Here is a 17,708-nt window from a genome sequence, read left to right on the forward strand (position 1 = left end):
GCCATAAATTATAACACAGTAGATTCATGTAGTATTGCCCCCCACTGAACTTCAATGTGCAAGACTCAGGCATTAGTAAGGACAGAAATTAACATACGACACACAAAAGTTACTATTTCCTCAGAGAGGCTACATACTACAACCTAATATAGCACTAGCTTTATAGAAGACCGTAAGAATCATGTCTTCAACATAAAAACATGACGAGTCAAATCTGAAAGATAAACCCAATTTATTTAAAACAAAAAATTATAACAGCGCTATTGCCAAGATTGAAAAACTTATAGATTCTTTTACTGATGTGACAAGACAGCTAATTTACAGCAGTTACATTAATTCTGAGAAAATCAGGTTGGATTTACACTGCTTCAATTGACTACATGTACTTTCTGAAAGACAAAGCGGTTCCCCTTCCCTCCCCTTTCCAAAAGAACAGACAAAAACATCCTGTAAAAAACACATACAGAATTTTGAGACACATGATCGAAACACGAACCACTGTCCAAAAGTCTGAAACTTCCCAACTTTGTGGCTTCAACCAACCCGCAATGGGGGAGCTACAAGCACAACGCCGTCACCTCTGACAAAGAGCATCGGAATATTCCTTTTGGTAGACTATGAAGAAGGAAAGAAAAGTTTACATTTACAAAAGCGTAGTTTACAAAAAAAAAAAGCTGCTAAGCAAATAACCAAATTCAATCACAAAAAAAAACCACCAGAACCAACTGCAATAAAAATAAGCTCAAACATACAACATTCCAGCATGCTGAAGAGATCAATACAACTAACACCACGGCTCTGAATATCTTTTGTACTTCCGTAACAGTTTGCCCACAATTTTTTAGACCTTGGTTCAAAAAGTAGCCAGCAATAAACTACTTTAACAATACAACATAATTTAGTTTTAAAAAAAGCTTTCTATGGGGATAAATACACTCAAGTCCTTACTTTATAAATCTCTTCATAAGTTTCTTCATCAATCTCTATTGTAGTTACAGTTTCTTCCACATCACCCAAAATCATATTTAAGTGCTGATCATAAGCCTGTAGGAATGAAGTTCATTTATTATTTCTTCCAATATTCAAACACAAGCTCATTGAAATGAGAATTATATCAAGACTTTCAGACATAATTATATTTTAGCTTGATTTCAACCAAAACATGCCACCATGTCAAAACAAAGTAGTATGCGTTATGATTTCAAACACAAATGCCAACAAATCAGTACTCTGCAGCATTAAAAAAAAAAAGACCTTTATATTCACTGAAACATTCTTCCAGGAAATAGCTCTGAAGCTTCCAGTAGGAACACATGCAAGAACTCAGAGACAGACACTATTCCTTAACATTAAACCAGCCACACATTCTCCGCTCCCAGCTCAGCCTCCTGGAATCAATCCCCTGGGGCCAACCCAAGTGATATGAAAGCTGTAATTAATACAACGCTACAAAAACTGAAAAGAAGCACGTGTTCCAACCACCTTACAAAAAGCATGTTGCAAACTACGTGTGCCTCGCAGATTTCTCCTCATGTTCATGTTCTCAAAGGATTTAAGGCGCAGTTAACACATGGGGCAGCTGGATCCCTTCCCCAACACAGTACAACACTCAGGAAAGATGAGTGACTTAATAGAAAGCAAAAAAATCTGTCTCATCAGGAGACAGATCACTTTCAGGAGAAAGTACTTAGACAAAAAAGATTCACATGTGATCCAGTTGAGTACATATGACATAATACCCTCACAGGGTGTGCCTTAGAAGATACTTGTTTGATAACTATATTCTCATTTTAGTCTTAAAGAGACATGATGGTATATCACAAGAAGACACCTGGAGTGTTATTGCTTATTTCACAGAAACAGAAGCCAAAAGCAGTGGAATGCATTGCTTGGTATCCTTCAAAAAACAAGAAAAACAAGATACATCTCTTGAATCTCTAGAGAAACATTTAATAGCAGACTGAGTACTGAATAAATTAGATTTTGCCACCAATCACATCACACTTTTGATAATAGAAAGGGTTCAGCTCTTGTTAAGATGATCTTTAACTTACCTTCTCTAACCACTTCTGCACTTTTAACCATTAGATACGATTACTTGCACTTTTAAACTAATATTTTTAAACAATCAATGGAAGAACCATAGAATCATTTGGGTTGGAACGGACTTTTCAAAATCATCTAGTCCAGCCTCCCTGCAATGAGCACGGACATCTTCAACTACATTAGGTTGCTCAGAGCCCTGCCCAACCTGATCTTGAATGTTTGCAGGGATGAAGTATCTGTGTAGTAGATTGTTGTACATAAAAAGGCTGGCCAGCGCTTAGCTGAATATGTATAAGTGTTCTGAAAGTTTTACTTACATGTAGTCTGCCTCTAAGCTCTCTGTCATTCCTCATTTTGACATAGATTCGCTCATCTAGACTGAGTCTGATGAGATCAAGTGGCTCCTCTACAGTATTGGTGGTTTGTTGCTAAAAAAAATAAAATTAAAAAATTCATTAGTAGAGAAGAAAACGGTGAACTTTTCTACTCCCCAGTGTTTGCAAGACATGGAAAACAAAACCATTAAGAACATAGATTCAAATATTACAAATCATTCCTTCACCTCCTGTTGAACCTGAGTGCAGCTGATATTACTGCTCCACAGATATTCACCAGCTGCAGCAAAATGAGTTCAAAGACTTCAGTTTAGTTTGCAGCAAATCATGCTTCACGCATACTGTTGCATAAACTTTATTCCTTGTCAACAACCAGCGTCCATGCTGCAGTAGACAGCCTGATGTGCATGAACCAGGCAGCTTATTGACCAGCACCCCACCTGTGCTCACATGGCACAGGTTAGAAATACCAAACACATGCTGCCATTTTCACCAACACACCTGGGTACACACTGCCCATCCTGCCCCAAAAACACCCTTCTCAGATTATCATAGAAATAATTTTGGTTGGAAGAGACCCTCGAGATCATGGGGTCCAACCACAACCTAACTCTAGCGCTAAACCATGTCCCTAAGGACCTTGTCTAAATGCCTTTTAAACCCTTCCAGTGATGGTGACTTCACCACTGCCCTGGGCAGCCTGTTCCACTGCTTCACAACCTTTTCCGGGAAGAATTTCTTCCTAATATCCAATTGAACCTTCTGTGGAGCAAACTGAGGCCATTTCCTCTTGTTCTACCACTTGCTACTTGGGAGAAGAGACCAACATCCTCCATGCTCCAACCTTGGCCACGCTGTTCCTGATCCAAGCCAGGATGCTGGTAACGTTTTTGGCCACCTGGGCACAAGTTGGCTCATGTTCAGTCACTACCGATCAACACCCCCAACACTCCTCCTTGAGGGAGACAACACAGCAGCCACACCAGGCCTTGGAGCAGGTCAGAAACCTGAACACACACCGGGCTGAGGTCTCTTTTTTATGATAAAGATCTACTTTCAGGATTACAGCTAAAATATAGAATCATAGAATGTCCTGAGTTGGGAGGGACCCACAAGGATCATCGAGTCCAGCTCCTGTCCCTGCACAGGACAACCCCACAGTTCACACCGCATGTCTGAGGGCGTTGTCCAGTCTCTTCTCGAACACTGTCAGGCTTGGGGCCGTGACACCTCCCTGGGGAGCCTGTTCAGTGTCCAGCACCTCTGGGTGAAGAACCTTTTCCTCATCTCTAGGTGATCCTTCCCTGGCACATCTTCTTGCCATTCCATCAGGTTCTGTCATCGGTCACTAAAGAGAAGAGTTTGGCGCCTGCACCTCCTCCTTCCCTGGTGAAGAAGCTGGAGCCGCCATGAGGTCTCTTAGTCTCCTCTTCTCCAAGCTGAACAAAACAAGTGAGCATTTTTCCGCATATCCCACAGCATGCTACTTATTTCCTACGCAGTGAGGCAAAGCCGAAGGTATTTTCCTCAGCAGCTTTCCTCCGTTTCGCTCCTCCGGCGGTTCCTGGGGACCCGGGCCCTGCCCGCGCTCCTCACCGCCCGGCGGCAGCACCAGCGCCGGGCCGCCCTGTGGCCCCCTCACTCCACACACCAAGCGCTCCCGGCGGGGGCTGCGCGGCCCAGGAAGGCTGCCCGGGCTGGGGGGTTCCCAGCCCCAGCCAGGCGGCCCAACGCCGCCTCCAGCCGCGGAGGTTCCCCCAGGCCCCGCGGAGGGAAGGCGGGCCCGGCCGTGGCGGGAGGGGCCCCGCCGGTGCCCCCCGCCCTGAGAGAAGCAGAGAGCCGCTCACCTGGTCCACCTCATCCGCCATCTTTCAAACCGCCTCCCGCGCTTTCCCGCGAGACTTTATGGCCCTTCCCCTTCCCCTCCGCCGGGGGCGGGACGGGGGGCGGAGAAGGGGGCCCGGCGGGGAGGGCAGCGAGGCGGCCCGGCGGAGGGGCCGCGGTTTGCCCGCTGCCCGGGAGCGCCATGGGCAAGAAGCGCAAAGCATCGCCCCGGCCAGCGGCCGCCAGCAAGAGGCGCCCCGGGAGGCTGGGGGCGCCGCGGGACGAGCCGGAGGAGAAGGAGGAGGGTGAGCGCCATGGCGGGCCGGGCGCTGCGCCATCGCCGCGGCGCGGGGCCGCTCCAGGCCCCTGGTGTTCGGCGGGGCCGGGCGGGCGGGTGTGAGCTCTGCACCGCGGCAGCCGCCCTGAGGGAAAGAGCCGGTGCCTCAGGCTGGAGGCGCGGAGAACTGTTCTCCACAGCGCCAGAGGTTGGCAGGGTTGGCGCGCAGAAATCGGGGGTTTAAATCCGTGTGTGAAATTGGCCACAAAACGCTGTCTGGAAGCGCTGGCAAAGGCTGGACACCAGGCACGGAGCCGCCGCTGAGGGCTGTTGTCACTTAGCGAGGCTGGTGTCACCTCAGCGTCCCCCCGCTGCGGGCTGGGGTGGCCGGACCTGCGGGTCTCTGTCCCAGGAGAAAAAGCTCCAGAGAGCAGATTCACAGAGTTATAATTTCTTGTGAGTGGCAAGTGCGATGGTTGTTTCTCAGCTGACCCCATTGGTAAAACCATAGGAATCTTTATGTACTTCTTGAGTGTTACATTATTATAAATATATTTCTTACACGTGTCTCACTTAATTAATAGAATCATAGAATCATTTCAGTTGGAAGAGACCCTCAGAATCAGCGAGCCCAACCATAACCTAACCTAACCCTAGCACTAAACAATGTTCCTAAGTACCTCATCTAAACGCCTTTTAAACCCTTGCAGGGATGGTGACTGCACCACTGCCCTGGGCAGCCTGTTCCAATGCCTGACAACCCATTCCGTGAAGAATTTTTTCCTAATATCCAATCTAAACCTCCCCGTTACAACTTGAGGCCATTTCTTCTTGTCCTACCGCTTGTTACTTGGGAGAAGAGACCAACACCCTCCATGCTCCAACCTCCTTTCAGGCAGTTGCAGACAGCGATAAGGTCTCCCCTCAGCTCCTGTTCTCCAGGCTGAACAGCCCCAGCTCCCTCACCCACTCCTCATCACACTTGTGCTCCAGCCCCTCATCAACGTTATGGCCTCCTCTGCACTCTCTCTTCTTACCTGTTTTTTCAGAAACAACTACATGCTTGACATTGTCAGTGCTCATTTCATCTGTAGCTGGCTCTAATGAAGGCCGTGGCAGTATTGTTTCTGATTTCCATGGAGATGCAACTTCATCCTGTAACATATCTTCTTTTCTTCTGTCCCATGCAGATGATATTGTAAAAAAGAAGCCCATTATAAAGAAGAATGACTCAAAAGCTCTGGCTAGGAAGAAGGAAGAAGATTGTGATACTGCAGTTTCCAACTCAGAAAATAAGCCTTCAAAACAAGGAGCAAAATCACTAATAAAAGAAAACAAGAAAGTTACTAGAAATAAAGAGAATGACAACGAAGAGGAAACATGCAGGTAAGTGTACTTATCATTCGAGTCTATAGGAGCTCTTTTTTTCATGGTTACATGTTATTTGTTTAGTGAGCAGGTTTTTTTTAGGCTGTCAATACAATTTGTGTTAACAGCTGATCCGAAGTAGCATCTTATTCATTGCAGAGTCAGTCTGGAGGGAGATCGTCTGTATGGGAAACAAATGCATGATGATATCAGCACAGTTTGCCCATGGAGATTGCTATAGCAACTGAATTAATAAAAAGAAATTAAAGTGATTGGTCTCATTTCACTGGCCAGCCAGAGCCTTGCATATTAGTGTAGTGAAAAAGAAACAGTTCCTATTTCAGTATGATTTACAGGTTCAGTAAGAACAAATGATTCAGTGAACCATTTCTCCATTTGTACAACCTGTTCTCAAGGATGGGGCCTTTTGTAGGTTCAGGGATCTTCCTTCCTAAATATCCTTGCAGAAGCAGGACCTAAGTTTGCACTGAAAAAGTGTTGTGCTGTTGAGCCCATGGTTATTTATGGCAAAGATGGTTTGCTTTACAGAGAAGGTGTCTGTGGTTTAATTGTCAAACACTCAATCAGTTGTTACTGATGCAGAGGTCATGCTTCATTTATTTCCCTATTTTTAGTGTGTTCTTTCTCCGTTTTTCTTAAGTAAACAAGCACTTGCACTTCCTGGTGCTAAAGCCATTTTGATAATTTTAACAGTGACTCACTGAAGCCCCCTCAGAAGGAGATAAAATTGAAGAGAGAATCCCCTGTTAAAAAAGAGATGGATGAAGACAATGCTGGTGATGATGATGAAAGCGAAGATGAATGGGAGGATGTGGAAGGTAAAAGTTATATGTTTATCTGTTTTAGGGAGTAAATATTCTTAAATACCTTTTCATTTGTAATTAGATTTTTGAACCATTTCTCTGGTAAATATATATACTCTGTATACCTAAAGCGTGCTCCATGTGCCTATCTGTATTTTTAAAAGCTCATATCTCACAATGCTTCTAGAATGGTTCCAAAGCAAAAAAACCTACACAACTACTGACCTGATTTGTTGGCATATGTTAAAATTATGCTACAATGCACAAAGCACCTTCTCAGGTGTTTGTGTTGTCTAATATTGAGCAGCTAAGAATGAGACGATTTGAAGATTCAAAACTGCAATTTCCAGGTAAAGGAGAGTGAAGATGCAACCAACTGAGCTCTTCGATTAGGTGGCCATCAACAAACTGTGATAAGAATCATGGTGATCGTAATCTTCGTATTTTTCCACTAAAGATTTATGCATTCTAAAGTGAACAGTTGTCAGTTTTTTCTTTGCTACTCTACAAGTACCCTTCAAATCACATCTGCTTCATGCACCTTTCTCCTGATTGAGTTTGCTTGTGACAGCCACTTGCCATTAGACTGTGCTGAGCTGATTCCTCAACAGCAAGTGACTGGAATCCCGCAGTTATTTGAAATAACGGAGCATACACAGTCTTATGGAAGATGCAGGAGCTGGTAATTACTGGGTACATTCTGCTTGTACGTGGTTTGAACACTTGAACATGAATGGGTAGGTTCTTATCCTATTGCCAGCCCTCTCTGGGGGAACTATTCCGTGTTTACTTGTCATTTAGTAATATTTTCTTTTTGCAGAACTCCAGGAACCTGCCACAGATAAGTTAGAAGAAGCTGCTGTTCTTCCAGCAATGGCACTGCCAAGCAATCCTGTCGAGATAGAGATTGAAACCCCAGAGCAGATGAAGAAAAGACAGAGGAGGTAAGAACAGGGAAGGCAATGGACGGCTGTTAAAGGATGAAGTTAAAAATAGTCCTCGCTGTCACTGACTTGATCTGCTCTGGGTAGAAATCCCCACTTTGTGCAGACTGTTGAGTGGGAATGATGTGAGGTCATGGAATGGAGAACAGTTCACACACTGACAGTTGTACCAAAACTCTTCAGTTTGTGGGAATGGAGGTTTTTCAGCTTCCTTGAAAATCAAGTGTGTAAATCACCGTGCTTTAATATCCACTTTTCCAAACAATAGTAGCTCTCTTCAAGGAGAGCTGTGGGTGAATGGCATCGTTGTATTGTAAATGTCTTAACAGCTCAGGTAGAAGTTTCTTTGTGTCCATAGCTGGGGTGTGAATAGATCAAATGAACACCCTCGGCATCTGGGAGCATTATAGCAAGGAGGGTTTGCTTTGTGTGGCAGCTGGAGGCCACCCTTCATAACAAAGAAACCAGAATGTCAGTTGCCTATAAGTTGAAAGACTTCATCAATGAAGAGAAAACCATTTTTCCAGGAATCTGAATGGAATGCTAGCTGTAATCTGAAAATCAAACAGATCAGACAGTGAACTACAAATTTAGAATGGAGCGATCCAAAGCTGTCTGGTGGGACACTGTACGCACATAAAGTCAGGTGGAGTTTTAGGCTATCTGAATATACTCGAGATCTCAGGAATTTGGTACATGAAGTTCCCAGTTGATTAGCTGTGTGCAGCCTGCGTGTCTGTTCACAGAGCCAGTAACTAAACTTCTGTTAAGTGTGCACAGAAGCTTCTCTGGGATGGATTCTCTTTGAGAAGTGAGCCAGTTCAGGAATCTAGAAAAGCAGGTCCATAGAAAACCCACAACATCCATTTCTTCTGTAATCTCACACAGCGAAAAAAGGAAAGCCGAGTTTGAGACGTATCTTCGGAGAATGATGAAACGTTTCAGCAAGGAGGTTCGTGAGGACACACACAAGGTATTGATGGCAGAGAAACCTGGCAGAGAAACAATTGAGCGTAAAGGTGTCTGAACTGATTTGTAATGAAGAAGAAACTAATTTTGAGCAAATCATGTGGGGCCATGGCTAGGAATGAAAAAAAAGCTGTGGTCTGGAGAAGCCCTGTGTCCACCCTCTGTATACTCGGGAGGCTTCACTGTTGCTTGTTTCTGTTAAAAGCAGCAGTAAAGCCTTCCTCATCTGTACCAGGGACAATAGTTCCAACAATCTCTTGTGAACTCACTACAGGAACTTTTTTCTCTCAGGTTCACCTCTTGTGTTTATTAGCAAATGGTTTCTATCGGAACAGGATCTGCAGCCAGACAGATCTTCATGCCATCGGTCTGTCCATCATCCCCACGCGCTTCACAAAAGTGCCTGCAGACCAAGTGAACCTTCTCTACCTGTCCAACTTGGTGAAATGGTAAAACTCTCTCTCCTAATCATGCTGTCGCATAGAATGTAGAATCAGGGTTCAGGAAGGGGGGTAAATGTAGTATAATCACCAATTTTCAGCGTTTCTTCTGATTTTAAATACAAAGGTGAGAGTCCTTTTTACAGGAGGAAAGGATAAACTGTGAAGTTTAAGAATGCAGTCACAGACACCAGCCAGTAAGTAGGTGTCTCGTATTTCAGGTTTGTTGGAACCTTCACTGTCAATGCTGAGCTTTCCATGGAAAAAGGGGAGTCCCTTCAGTCGACCTTCGAGAAGCGTTTTGCCATCTATGCTGCACGAGATGAGGAAGAGTTGGTTCATGTAAGTGACTGGGAAGCGCGGGGTTGGTCGCTGGGTTTGCAGGTTGGATCGTTGCTGTAGTGCTGTCAGGTCACACGCAAAGTGGTGTCTGAGGGATGGATTTGGAGGAAACAAATTGGTGACTGAGGTAATTCCATGGCTTTTTCTGTTGTATTTTTAGCTGAAGTCCTTCTGTGATTCAGTTCTTCAGTTTGAATTGTGCCTGACTGGAGCCTCTACCCTGTTTCCCCGAAAATAAGACTGCGTCTTATATTAATTTTTGCTGCAAAACTTACTACTTTTTTACATGTATAGCTGCCTGGACACTATTCAAATTGACTTCTTTAATGAACTGTAACTAGGGCTTATTTTGGAGTGCGGCTTGTATTTCAAGCATCCTCAAAAGTCCTGAAAAATCATGCTAGGGCTTATTTTTGGGGTAAGTCTTATTTTTGGGGAAACAGAGTAGTTCTGGTTAGTGTCACTGCACGCTCTGTGTTCTGCTGTGCCTTGCTGTGGAAATGCAGAGGTGTCACCTCTGGGACAAAGCAAGCAATTATTTGTTATAGAACCCATCTTGTAAGAGTTTTAAGATTCTTTTTCATATACCTTAAGAAGTAGTTAAAAATGCTTTGTTTTTTCTTTTGCAGATATTTTTAATTATTCTGCGAGCATTACAGCTGCTGTGTCGCCTCGTGTTGTCTTTTCAGCCTATTCCTCTCAAGGAGACAAGCGCAAAGGTAGTTTTTGTTGAGTGTGTGGAATAAGGAATAGGTTACTGGTTTAGAGTAGGATTGAAAAACTTTCCGACTGTTGCAGCTTGAGATGAATTGTTTACTGCGTTAACCAGGGTGATGACTGTTCTGACTGTAACACACAAGACAGAAACCCTTAACCTTTAGGTTTCTCCTTAAAAAAAAAGTGTTTCAGCAAAGACTTCTTATGCTTCAGTGGTTTTAAATTTCTTTAAAACTTAGACAGTGAACGTTTGCTGCTTGAGTAAACTCTCTTCAGCCATTTGCCTGAAGCTTTCAAGTCCCCAAGACATGCAGACTGACCATGCCTGCCAACCTTTGGTCTGCACGTACCTTGCGCTGATTCCAGTCTTTCTTTTAACATATTCTTAGCTGTGGTAAGAAAAGTGACGTAGGCTTTTTCTTTGCAGGGAAAAAGCTCATCCAACAGGCAGTCTCTCAGCAGTACCTCTGAGGGTAAGAAGAGCTCTGCCACAACACCCAAGGCCGTGGCAAAAAAACGCCCCTGCAGAAAAGCCAAATGCGAGGAAGAATCCTCAGAGAGTGAAGAAGACAATAAGGAGCCAAAGACACACAAAACTGCTCAGACCAAAAGGACACACAAGTCAAAGCTGACTACAGGCAGCCAGAAACAGAAGGAATCTAGTAACAGGGAAAGCAGTTTAGCAGAAAAAGATGTGCCCGTCCGGCCCAAGAATGATCGCCGGAGACGAGTGGCCTCCAAAGTGTGTTACAAAGAAGACAGTGGAAGCGATGAGGGCAGCGGTTCGGACTTTGAGGTTTCAGAGGAGGAGAGTGATGTCTCTGATGAGGATTTTGAAACTGTCCCTAAAAGACCAAGGAGCTCACTGGGCTCCCAGAAGTCAAAGGTAACAGCTATAAAAAGCCCAAAAACTGAGACTTCAGAATCAAGGCTATCCAAAAATTCACAGGAAGCTGATCATAAGCCAGCGGAAAGTACAGCTCCACCTGTGCCTCACACACAGAAAAAGAGAAACAAAATAATTTCTAGTGATGAGGATGATGGACAGCAGGAGCTAAGGAAGACGGGCACAGACCAGTGGCTGGAGGTTTTCCTTGAATGCGAGGACAAGTGGGTGTGTGTAGACTGCGTTCACGGGAACGTTGGGCAGCCCCAGCTGTGCTTCACGTACGCCACAAAGCCGCTTTTCTATATCGTGGGGTTCGACAACGATGGGAGCGTGAGGGATGTGACGCAAAGATACGACCCGGTATGGATGACGGCAACGAGGAAGAGTCGTGTGGACCCTGAGTGGTGGGAGGAGACACTGCAGCCCTATAAAACTCCCTATGTGGAAAGGGACAAGAAAGAGGAAAACGAGGTAAATGGCAATAGGTCTTTCAGGACATTTAGTGCCAGGAGTCCAGTCCTTGGATTCTCATTCAGGCAAACATCTTTCCATGAGAAAGGAAAGTTGTCTTTGAGCTTGAAATGTTCAGATTGAGCATGTTTTAAAGGGAATATACAATGTTAGATTAAAATAATATCACATGGAGGCTGTTCAGAGAAATCTGGGTAGCAAAAGTACCAGAGAGCCCATGCTGGAAGCTTGCTAGTGTGGTTTCCGTGCAGTTTAGCATTCTCAGTCTTTAAAATGCGTAGAACTGAGTACACGTATAAGTACATATTTGCAACAAGAATGGTTTGGTCTGTTGTCTCATGTGAGTTTCTGGTGTTTTTTTCCTTTGATCCAAACTGTGATCATTCTTATTTTATTACAAAGGGTAGTGCAAAAGAGTTGTGAAATCACTCTTCTTTGTGTCATTCCTACAGTTTCAAGTTAAGCTTCAAGATCAGCCTCTGCCAACAGCAATTGGAGAGTACAAAAACCACCCTCTGTACGCGCTGAAGAGGCACCTCCTGAAATACCAGGCGATCTATCCCGAGTCGGCCGCTGTCCTGGGGTACTGCAGGGGGGAGGCCGTCTACTCCAGGTGAGTGCTGCACGTCTTGTCCTGTGCGACTCTGATCTTTGTAGCAAATTTAAGAGCTGATTTGTGAATCATAGTGTGGCCAGCAGGACTAGAGAAGTGATTGCGCCACTGTACTCGGCACTGATGAGGCCCCACCTTGAATCCTGGGTTCAGTTTTGGGCCCCTCATCATAAGAAGGACATTGAGGTACTAGAGGGAGCGCAGAGGAGGCGATGAAGCTGGTGAGGGGCTGGAGCACAAGTGTGATGAGCAGCAGTTGAGGGAACTGGGGCTGTTCAGCATGGAGAGCAGGAGGCTGAGGGGAGAACTTATCACTGTCTGCAACTGCCTGAAAGGAGGTTGGAGCATGGAGGGTGTTGGTCTCTTCTACCAAGTAGTAAGTGATAGAACAAGAGGAAATGGCCTCAAGTTGTGTCAGGAAGGTTTAGATTGGATATTAGGAAAAAATTCTTCCTGGAAAGGGCTATCGGGCATTGGAACAGGCTGCCCAGGGCAGTGGTGGAGTCACCATCCCTGCAGGGGTTTAAAAGGAGTTTAGACAAGGTACTTAAAGACATTGTTTAGTGCTAGGATTAGGGTTAGATTATGGTTGGACTTGATGATCGTGAGGGTCTCTTCCAACTGAAATGATTCCATGATTCTGTTCTATGATTCTAAGATCACGATGGTATCAGCAGTGGGCTCGGCTGTGTGCAGAGACAGGGTGAGGCATTTAGCTGCTTAGGTAGCACTTGTGTATCACTTAGAGCTTTTTTTCAATTCCTAGTGTGCAAAACAGTTAGGAAATCTCTTACGGAGACACTTCAAAACTCCTATGCTCCTTCTTTCTGGCCTTTTCAGAGACTGTGTACACACGCTGCACTCCAGGGACACGTGGCTGAAGCAAGCTCGGGTGGTGAGGATCGGAGAAGCGCCTTACAAAGTAAGAGGGTTTGACTTCCTTCTGTGCAGCATGTCTGCCCTCTAAAGCTCAAGCTCAATTCTGGTTTGGTTTTTGCCTTCTCTCTGTCAGCAGAGGAAGATTTCTCACTTGCATGCTTTGTGGTAGCTGCATCATGAATCTGTCCACCTACTGTGCCTGTAGCTCCTACGCGTTACCCAAAGCCCAGCTGTCTTTTCTTCCGACTGCAAGGGTATCTAGCAGAACCTCACCCTTTTCATCCTCTTCAAAGGCATCCTAGCATTTTAGATGAACTGCAGGATCTGGCTCTCTGCATGCAGGTGTTGTGGATTATCATTTATAAACAATGGATACTGAAGCTAGAAAATAGGCATTTCTTCCCGCCCAGAGCCTTCTCCTTTGATGTCCTAAGAAAGTCTGAAATCACTTGGCAGCTTCTGGTGTTGGTGTTACAGCCTTGGGCGTTGTGTTTGCACAGATGGTGAAAGGATATTCCAACCAGGCGAGGAAGGCCCGCCTGGCCGAGCCTGCAAACCGCGACAAAGAGGACCTGGCGCTGTTCGGTCGCTGGCAGACAGAGGAGTATCAGCCACCTATAGCAGTGGATGGAAAGGTACCTGGAAAGGCAGAGGCCTGGAAGTGTTTGTTTGTATGGAGCTATGGGCTTTATTTTTCCACAATTTGCACGTTTCAGAGGTGAGATCGGTCAATAACATCTGGATTCAGGATTAAGACTTCTGAGGTAACTCTACCCGGGGAGAAATGGTCAAAACTACACCAAGGCCTTTCTTTACTGAATACAAGTAATGCGTGCTGGCAGCGCAGACTGCTGACTTTGTAATTTTGTTGATCTAATTTGCCTACGCTACATTTGTTTTGCTAATTCTCTGCATTACAGCCTGAGTAACGAGGCCAGGGCAGAGAACATAACTAGGAGATAACCACGCAGCTATAATCTCGGCTTGTGTCTTGTCATGTGAATACTGAATAGTAGAGTGGAATGTAGCAGGTCAGAAGGAAAGGAGAGTCCCTGAGCTGCAGCAGGGATTTTCACCCTCCCAGAGTGCAGAAGTGTCACCATTCCTCTTCAATTTTTACGACAACAGGTTCCTCGGAATGAATACGGAAACGTCTATCTCTTCCTGCCCTCCATGTTACCCGTTGGCTGTGTGCAGCTGAGACTCCCAAACCTGAACAGATTGGCGCGGAAGCTGGACATCGACTGCGCTCAGGCCATCACGGGGTTTGATTTCCACGGCGGCTACTCGCACCCAGTGTATGTAAAGCCGCTTTGCTGCAGCTGATAGATTTTGGTGTCCTGCAGAAGCTCTACACCCTGTGTTAAGGAGTTCATGTCCTCTTTTGTGCTGGTAGTGGCGGTGGAGTGAGTGGCCCTGGCACACAGAAGGGACTTGAAGTGTGGGGAGGATCAGTGATGAGTTACACATGCAGGTCCCATGAGACAGACGGTTCTGTGAACAACCAGTAGTTTTGTTTTAGCTGGGTCAGCAGGCATTTGCTCCCTTTCTTTCTCTTCTAGTAGCTGACAGAGGATTGTGTTCTCCTTCCTAGTACCGATGGCTACATTGTCTGTGAGGAGTATAAGGACATCCTCCTCGCTGCCTGGGAGAACGAACAAGCAGAAATGGAAAAGAAAGAGAAGGAGGTGATTTCTTATCTTCCTCATTGTGAAATGTATTAAGTAACTGTGGACAGTCAAACAAGGGTGAGCTGTGTAAGGAACAGACACGGAATTCTGTGACCCAGGGGCTACTGGCATCCCCCAAATACCCCATTTGGGGCTTGCTGTCCAGAGTGCGGGATCTGCAATGGGTGAACTCTGGAAGAGTTTTCATAGCTGCTGGGAAACAAAAATAAATATGCACATATGAGGTTAGACTTTCGGAACTGGTCCTGATGTCGCTTACACAGTTGGGGTGCACATTAGAAAGTGACAGTAATTAGCGTATTTAGCAGATAATTGGACACCAACATATTTTAAGAGTCCTGTTGGCCTATTATCTTTTAACATGACACATTTAAGTTAGTGTGAGGGTTTTTTTAATGGCAGTTTAAAATCTTCAATCTTGTGTTTTCTGTGGGCATAAACACATTGAAACTTCCAACAGTCAACTCTATTTCAATAACAATCCCACACAGAAACGTGAAAAAAGGGCTCTGGGGAACTGGAAGCTGCTGACAAAAGGACTTCTCATCAGAGAGCGACTGAAGCAGCGCTACTCCCTCAAGGTATTCTGCATTTCTAGCAGTGATTTCTTTTTCAGGATGAGATTTCTCTATCAAGAGGTTGTTTTGGGGGTTTTTTTCCAGTCTTTCCGATGTGTTTTGTTTCCAGTTCTTTGTGTAGAACTTCCAGAGCGTAGTTGCTCAAAGAATCATCTTTCCTGTTGTATCCATGTGACTAGCAACTAGTAAAAAAAATACACCAGAAATCTGATGTGCTCACGTCCATGAAAGATTCATTATCAATTACCAAGAGATTAGTGTTTCCTAAAGCATCGGTTTTTGGTATTATTTTCTGTTTTGACACACCCCGTTCCTAGATTTATTCCTCCAAACCAAGCAAGTAGCTCACAGGATGAAAAAGGCTGCTTTTTGTTATGAAGCCAGATGGTTTAGTTCTTAATCTTTTCCCCATTAGGAAAGGCGAAAGGTGTCATCTCTTTAAAGCAGGTTTATTTTCATTCTTCTGCAGCCAAAATTATTTTGGTAATGTTGAAAGAATGTTCGACATCCAGGAGTAGAACCACATCACTTTGGGGGAGAGCCCAGAGCAGAGCAGCCAACTCCAGTAATGTCACCAAGTGTCGCTGCGATGGAAGACGAGCCCTTTAGAAAGGGGTAGTTGTGGGTGATTTCTAGAGCACCTTTTTGATTTTTGGGCCTGTTTTTTGCAGACGGAGCCATCAGCACCTGAGGCACAGAAAGGAGATGGATTCTCTTCTGATGAAGAGGAAGGTCCAAGTTCAGAGACTGCAGTAGGGAACACGGCCATTTATTGGCCCCAGAATCGCCAGTTAGAGAAAACGAAAGAAAGCAACACAACCAGAAAAAGCAAGCGGGAAAAGAAAGGAGAAGCAGCACAGTTGTTCCCTTTCGAGAAACTGTGATCAGAAGACGTATTTCTTTGCCATTTCCAGATGCAAGAACAATAGTCACAGCGAAGTATCCTTTGCTAGTTAAGGACTTAATCTTGCACTGTGCTTGTGTTTCTGAGCTGTGAGGATCCACCTAATTCAGTATCAAGAGTTTCTTTTGGTATCACGGTTCACCCCTTTCCCCTTGGGCTTGGAAGCAGATGTGCAGTTGGACCTTCTCAGAACATCGCTTTGTGTTGCTGGGGTTTTTTGCTCTTTTGTGTCGCTCAGCACTAATAATTCTGGGGTTTGCGCCATTCCTTTCACTGCCACTGTCCTTGCCCATTTTTCTCCTTTCCATCTTTTCCTGCTTGCCCAGAACTAAGGAACGGAGCTGCTGTTGAACAGCCTGTGGTGAACTGGCCAAAGGACGCCTGGCACGCTCTTTATTTGGATCTTTTCCAAATCGGTGAGGCCGAGTTCTGCTCTGACTGTCTCTCAATCCCAGTGAGACAAAATACTTCCCTTTAGGTGTAAAAAAGGATACAACCAAGATTTGGGGGAATCTGAACATTTACTTTCTGAATCCCTGCCTTTCGTGACAACTCTGGTTGGGGTTTTCAGCCTTTTCTCCCTTTACTTCCAGAAATCTTGTGTATTAGAAGAGAGAAGCCCCGTCCCCTTTTCAAACTTAAGGTGAAATATGTCTTAAGTCATTTAAATATATGCATATTTGTTTCAGTTTTGTTTCATCAAGACTATGTGGATATGTTGGGGGCAAAAACCACCTGAAACTGGCTGAGCGTCGTTGGCTGAAACAAAGTGACTGAAACCAGAGAGCTCTTGGAAATGTTATTCAGTAGTTAAACATTTAAAAACCTTTAAGGAATGTTACATCCACACAAGCTTTTCCTGCAGTTTTTTTTAATAGAAATGCTGCTCTTTCTTTAGTAGTATTTTTATAATTAAATAATTTTGTAATATAATTAAGTTACACTGACACTGGCTCTTTAAAAATAGGGGGGAATACAGTCCAGTCATTGCTGGACACTGTCCCAGAGAAAGATGGAAATGCAAGAAAATGGCTTACATTTAATTTTGTGCAGAAAAAAAGTCTATTTTTATACTGTATTTGTAGAACAAAATAAAGTATGGAAGAAAGAGAATGTTTTCTGTTCCACCTCCGTCCAGCCTGCTCGTTCTTCTGTGTGCCTGGAAGGGACAGGAGTCACAAAGCCCAGGGCTGACCGCTTGCAAATTGGATTTATGTTAAGGGTTTTCATTCGGAGTTTTTAGTCTTTGTTACCAAATTCTGAATAAAAGCAATGTAAGATGTAGCTTAGGGGAGTGGATATGACCTGTCTATAATGCTTCAGGCAAAATTCAGGCAGCAAGTTCTCCTCTAAGCACACAGGGGGTGAGTAAATATGTTTTAAGGGACACCAAAGCGGATGATGGACAGATCAGGTACGTGTTCTGTCCGATTTTGGTCAGGAAGCAAGAGAAATATCAGTTTCACTTGTTGCCATAGAAACCTTGTTTGTGTACGTGCAATGAAATGGAGCTTTGGCTCCACCAGCACACCCAGCCTGAGCAACACAAAGTTCTTGTCCATGAGAAGAATCATATTTGATTTTACATTGTTCCTGT

General features: G+C 44.7%; 2 protein-coding genes across 3 annotated transcripts; one reads left to right on the plus strand and one right to left on the minus strand.

The window, feature by feature from the left end:
• Positions 1–215: 215 nt before the first annotated feature.
• On the minus strand, positions 216–4,304 carry LSM3 (LSM3 homolog, U6 small nuclear RNA and mRNA degradation associated). The gene is made up of 4 exons (XM_082059940.1): positions 4,229–4,304; positions 2,364–2,474; positions 949–1,044; positions 216–615 (listed from the first exon to the last, which is right to left on the minus strand). The coding sequence occupies exons 1-4, from the start codon at positions 4,247–4,249 to the stop codon at positions 535–537; spliced, it is 309 nt and encodes a 102-aa protein (XP_081916066.1). The 5' UTR covers positions 4,250–4,304; the 3' UTR covers positions 216–534.
• Positions 4,305–4,336: 32 nt separating this feature from the next.
• On the plus strand, positions 4,337–17,238 carry XPC (XPC complex subunit, DNA damage recognition and repair factor). Of its 2 annotated transcripts, XR_014184756.1 has the most exons (17): positions 4,337–4,510; positions 5,673–5,868; positions 6,565–6,689; positions 7,495–7,618; positions 8,507–8,591; positions 8,879–9,036; positions 9,249–9,369; positions 9,999–10,088; positions 10,514–11,446; positions 11,899–12,059; positions 12,900–12,981; positions 13,439–13,573; positions 14,067–14,236; positions 14,533–14,626; positions 15,121–15,210; positions 15,879–16,527; positions 16,801–17,238. XR_014184756.1 is itself a non-coding variant. In XM_082059921.1 (16 exons), the coding sequence occupies exons 1-16, from the start codon at positions 4,408–4,410 to the stop codon at positions 16,089–16,091; spliced, it is 2,880 nt and encodes a 959-aa protein (XP_081916047.1). In that variant the 5' UTR covers positions 4,337–4,407; the 3' UTR covers positions 16,092–17,238. The 2 variants fall into 2 exon arrangements, 1 of the variants encoding a protein (XP_081916047.1); XM_082059921.1 differs by having other exon boundaries at positions 15,879–17,238.
• Positions 17,239–17,708: the final 470 nt, after the last annotated feature.

The sequence above is a fragment of the Streptopelia decaocto genome, assembly GCF_964273445.1.
Source record: "Streptopelia decaocto genome assembly, chromosome: 8".
Taxonomy (NCBI): Eukaryota; Metazoa; Chordata; class Aves; order Columbiformes; family Columbidae; genus Streptopelia; species Streptopelia decaocto.

Bases quoted from the DNA above. Each gene is read 5' to 3' on its own strand.
- LSM3 (XM_082059940.1), bottom strand. From the start codon at position 4,249: ATGGCGGATGAGGTGGACCAG. The intron at 2,475-4,228 runs GTGAGCGGCTCT...TATTTTTTTTAG, and splicing joins TGGCGGATGAGGTGGACCAG to CAACAAACCACCAATACTGT. The intron at 1,045-2,363 runs GTAAGTAAAACT...TCATTCCTACAG, and splicing joins AGCTTAGAGGCAGACTACAT to GCTTATGATCAGCACTTAAA.
- XPC (XM_082059921.1), top strand. From the start codon at position 4,408: ATGGGCAAGAAGCGCAAAGCATCGCCCCGGCCAGCGGCCGCCAGCAAG. The intron at 5,869-6,564 runs GTAAGTGTACTT...TAATTTTAACAG, and splicing joins AACGAAGAGGAAACATGCAG to TGACTCACTGAAGCCCCCTC. The intron at 12,982-13,438 runs GTAAGAGGGTTT...GTGTTTGCACAG, and splicing joins TCGGAGAAGCGCCTTACAAA to ATGGTGAAAGGATATTCCAA.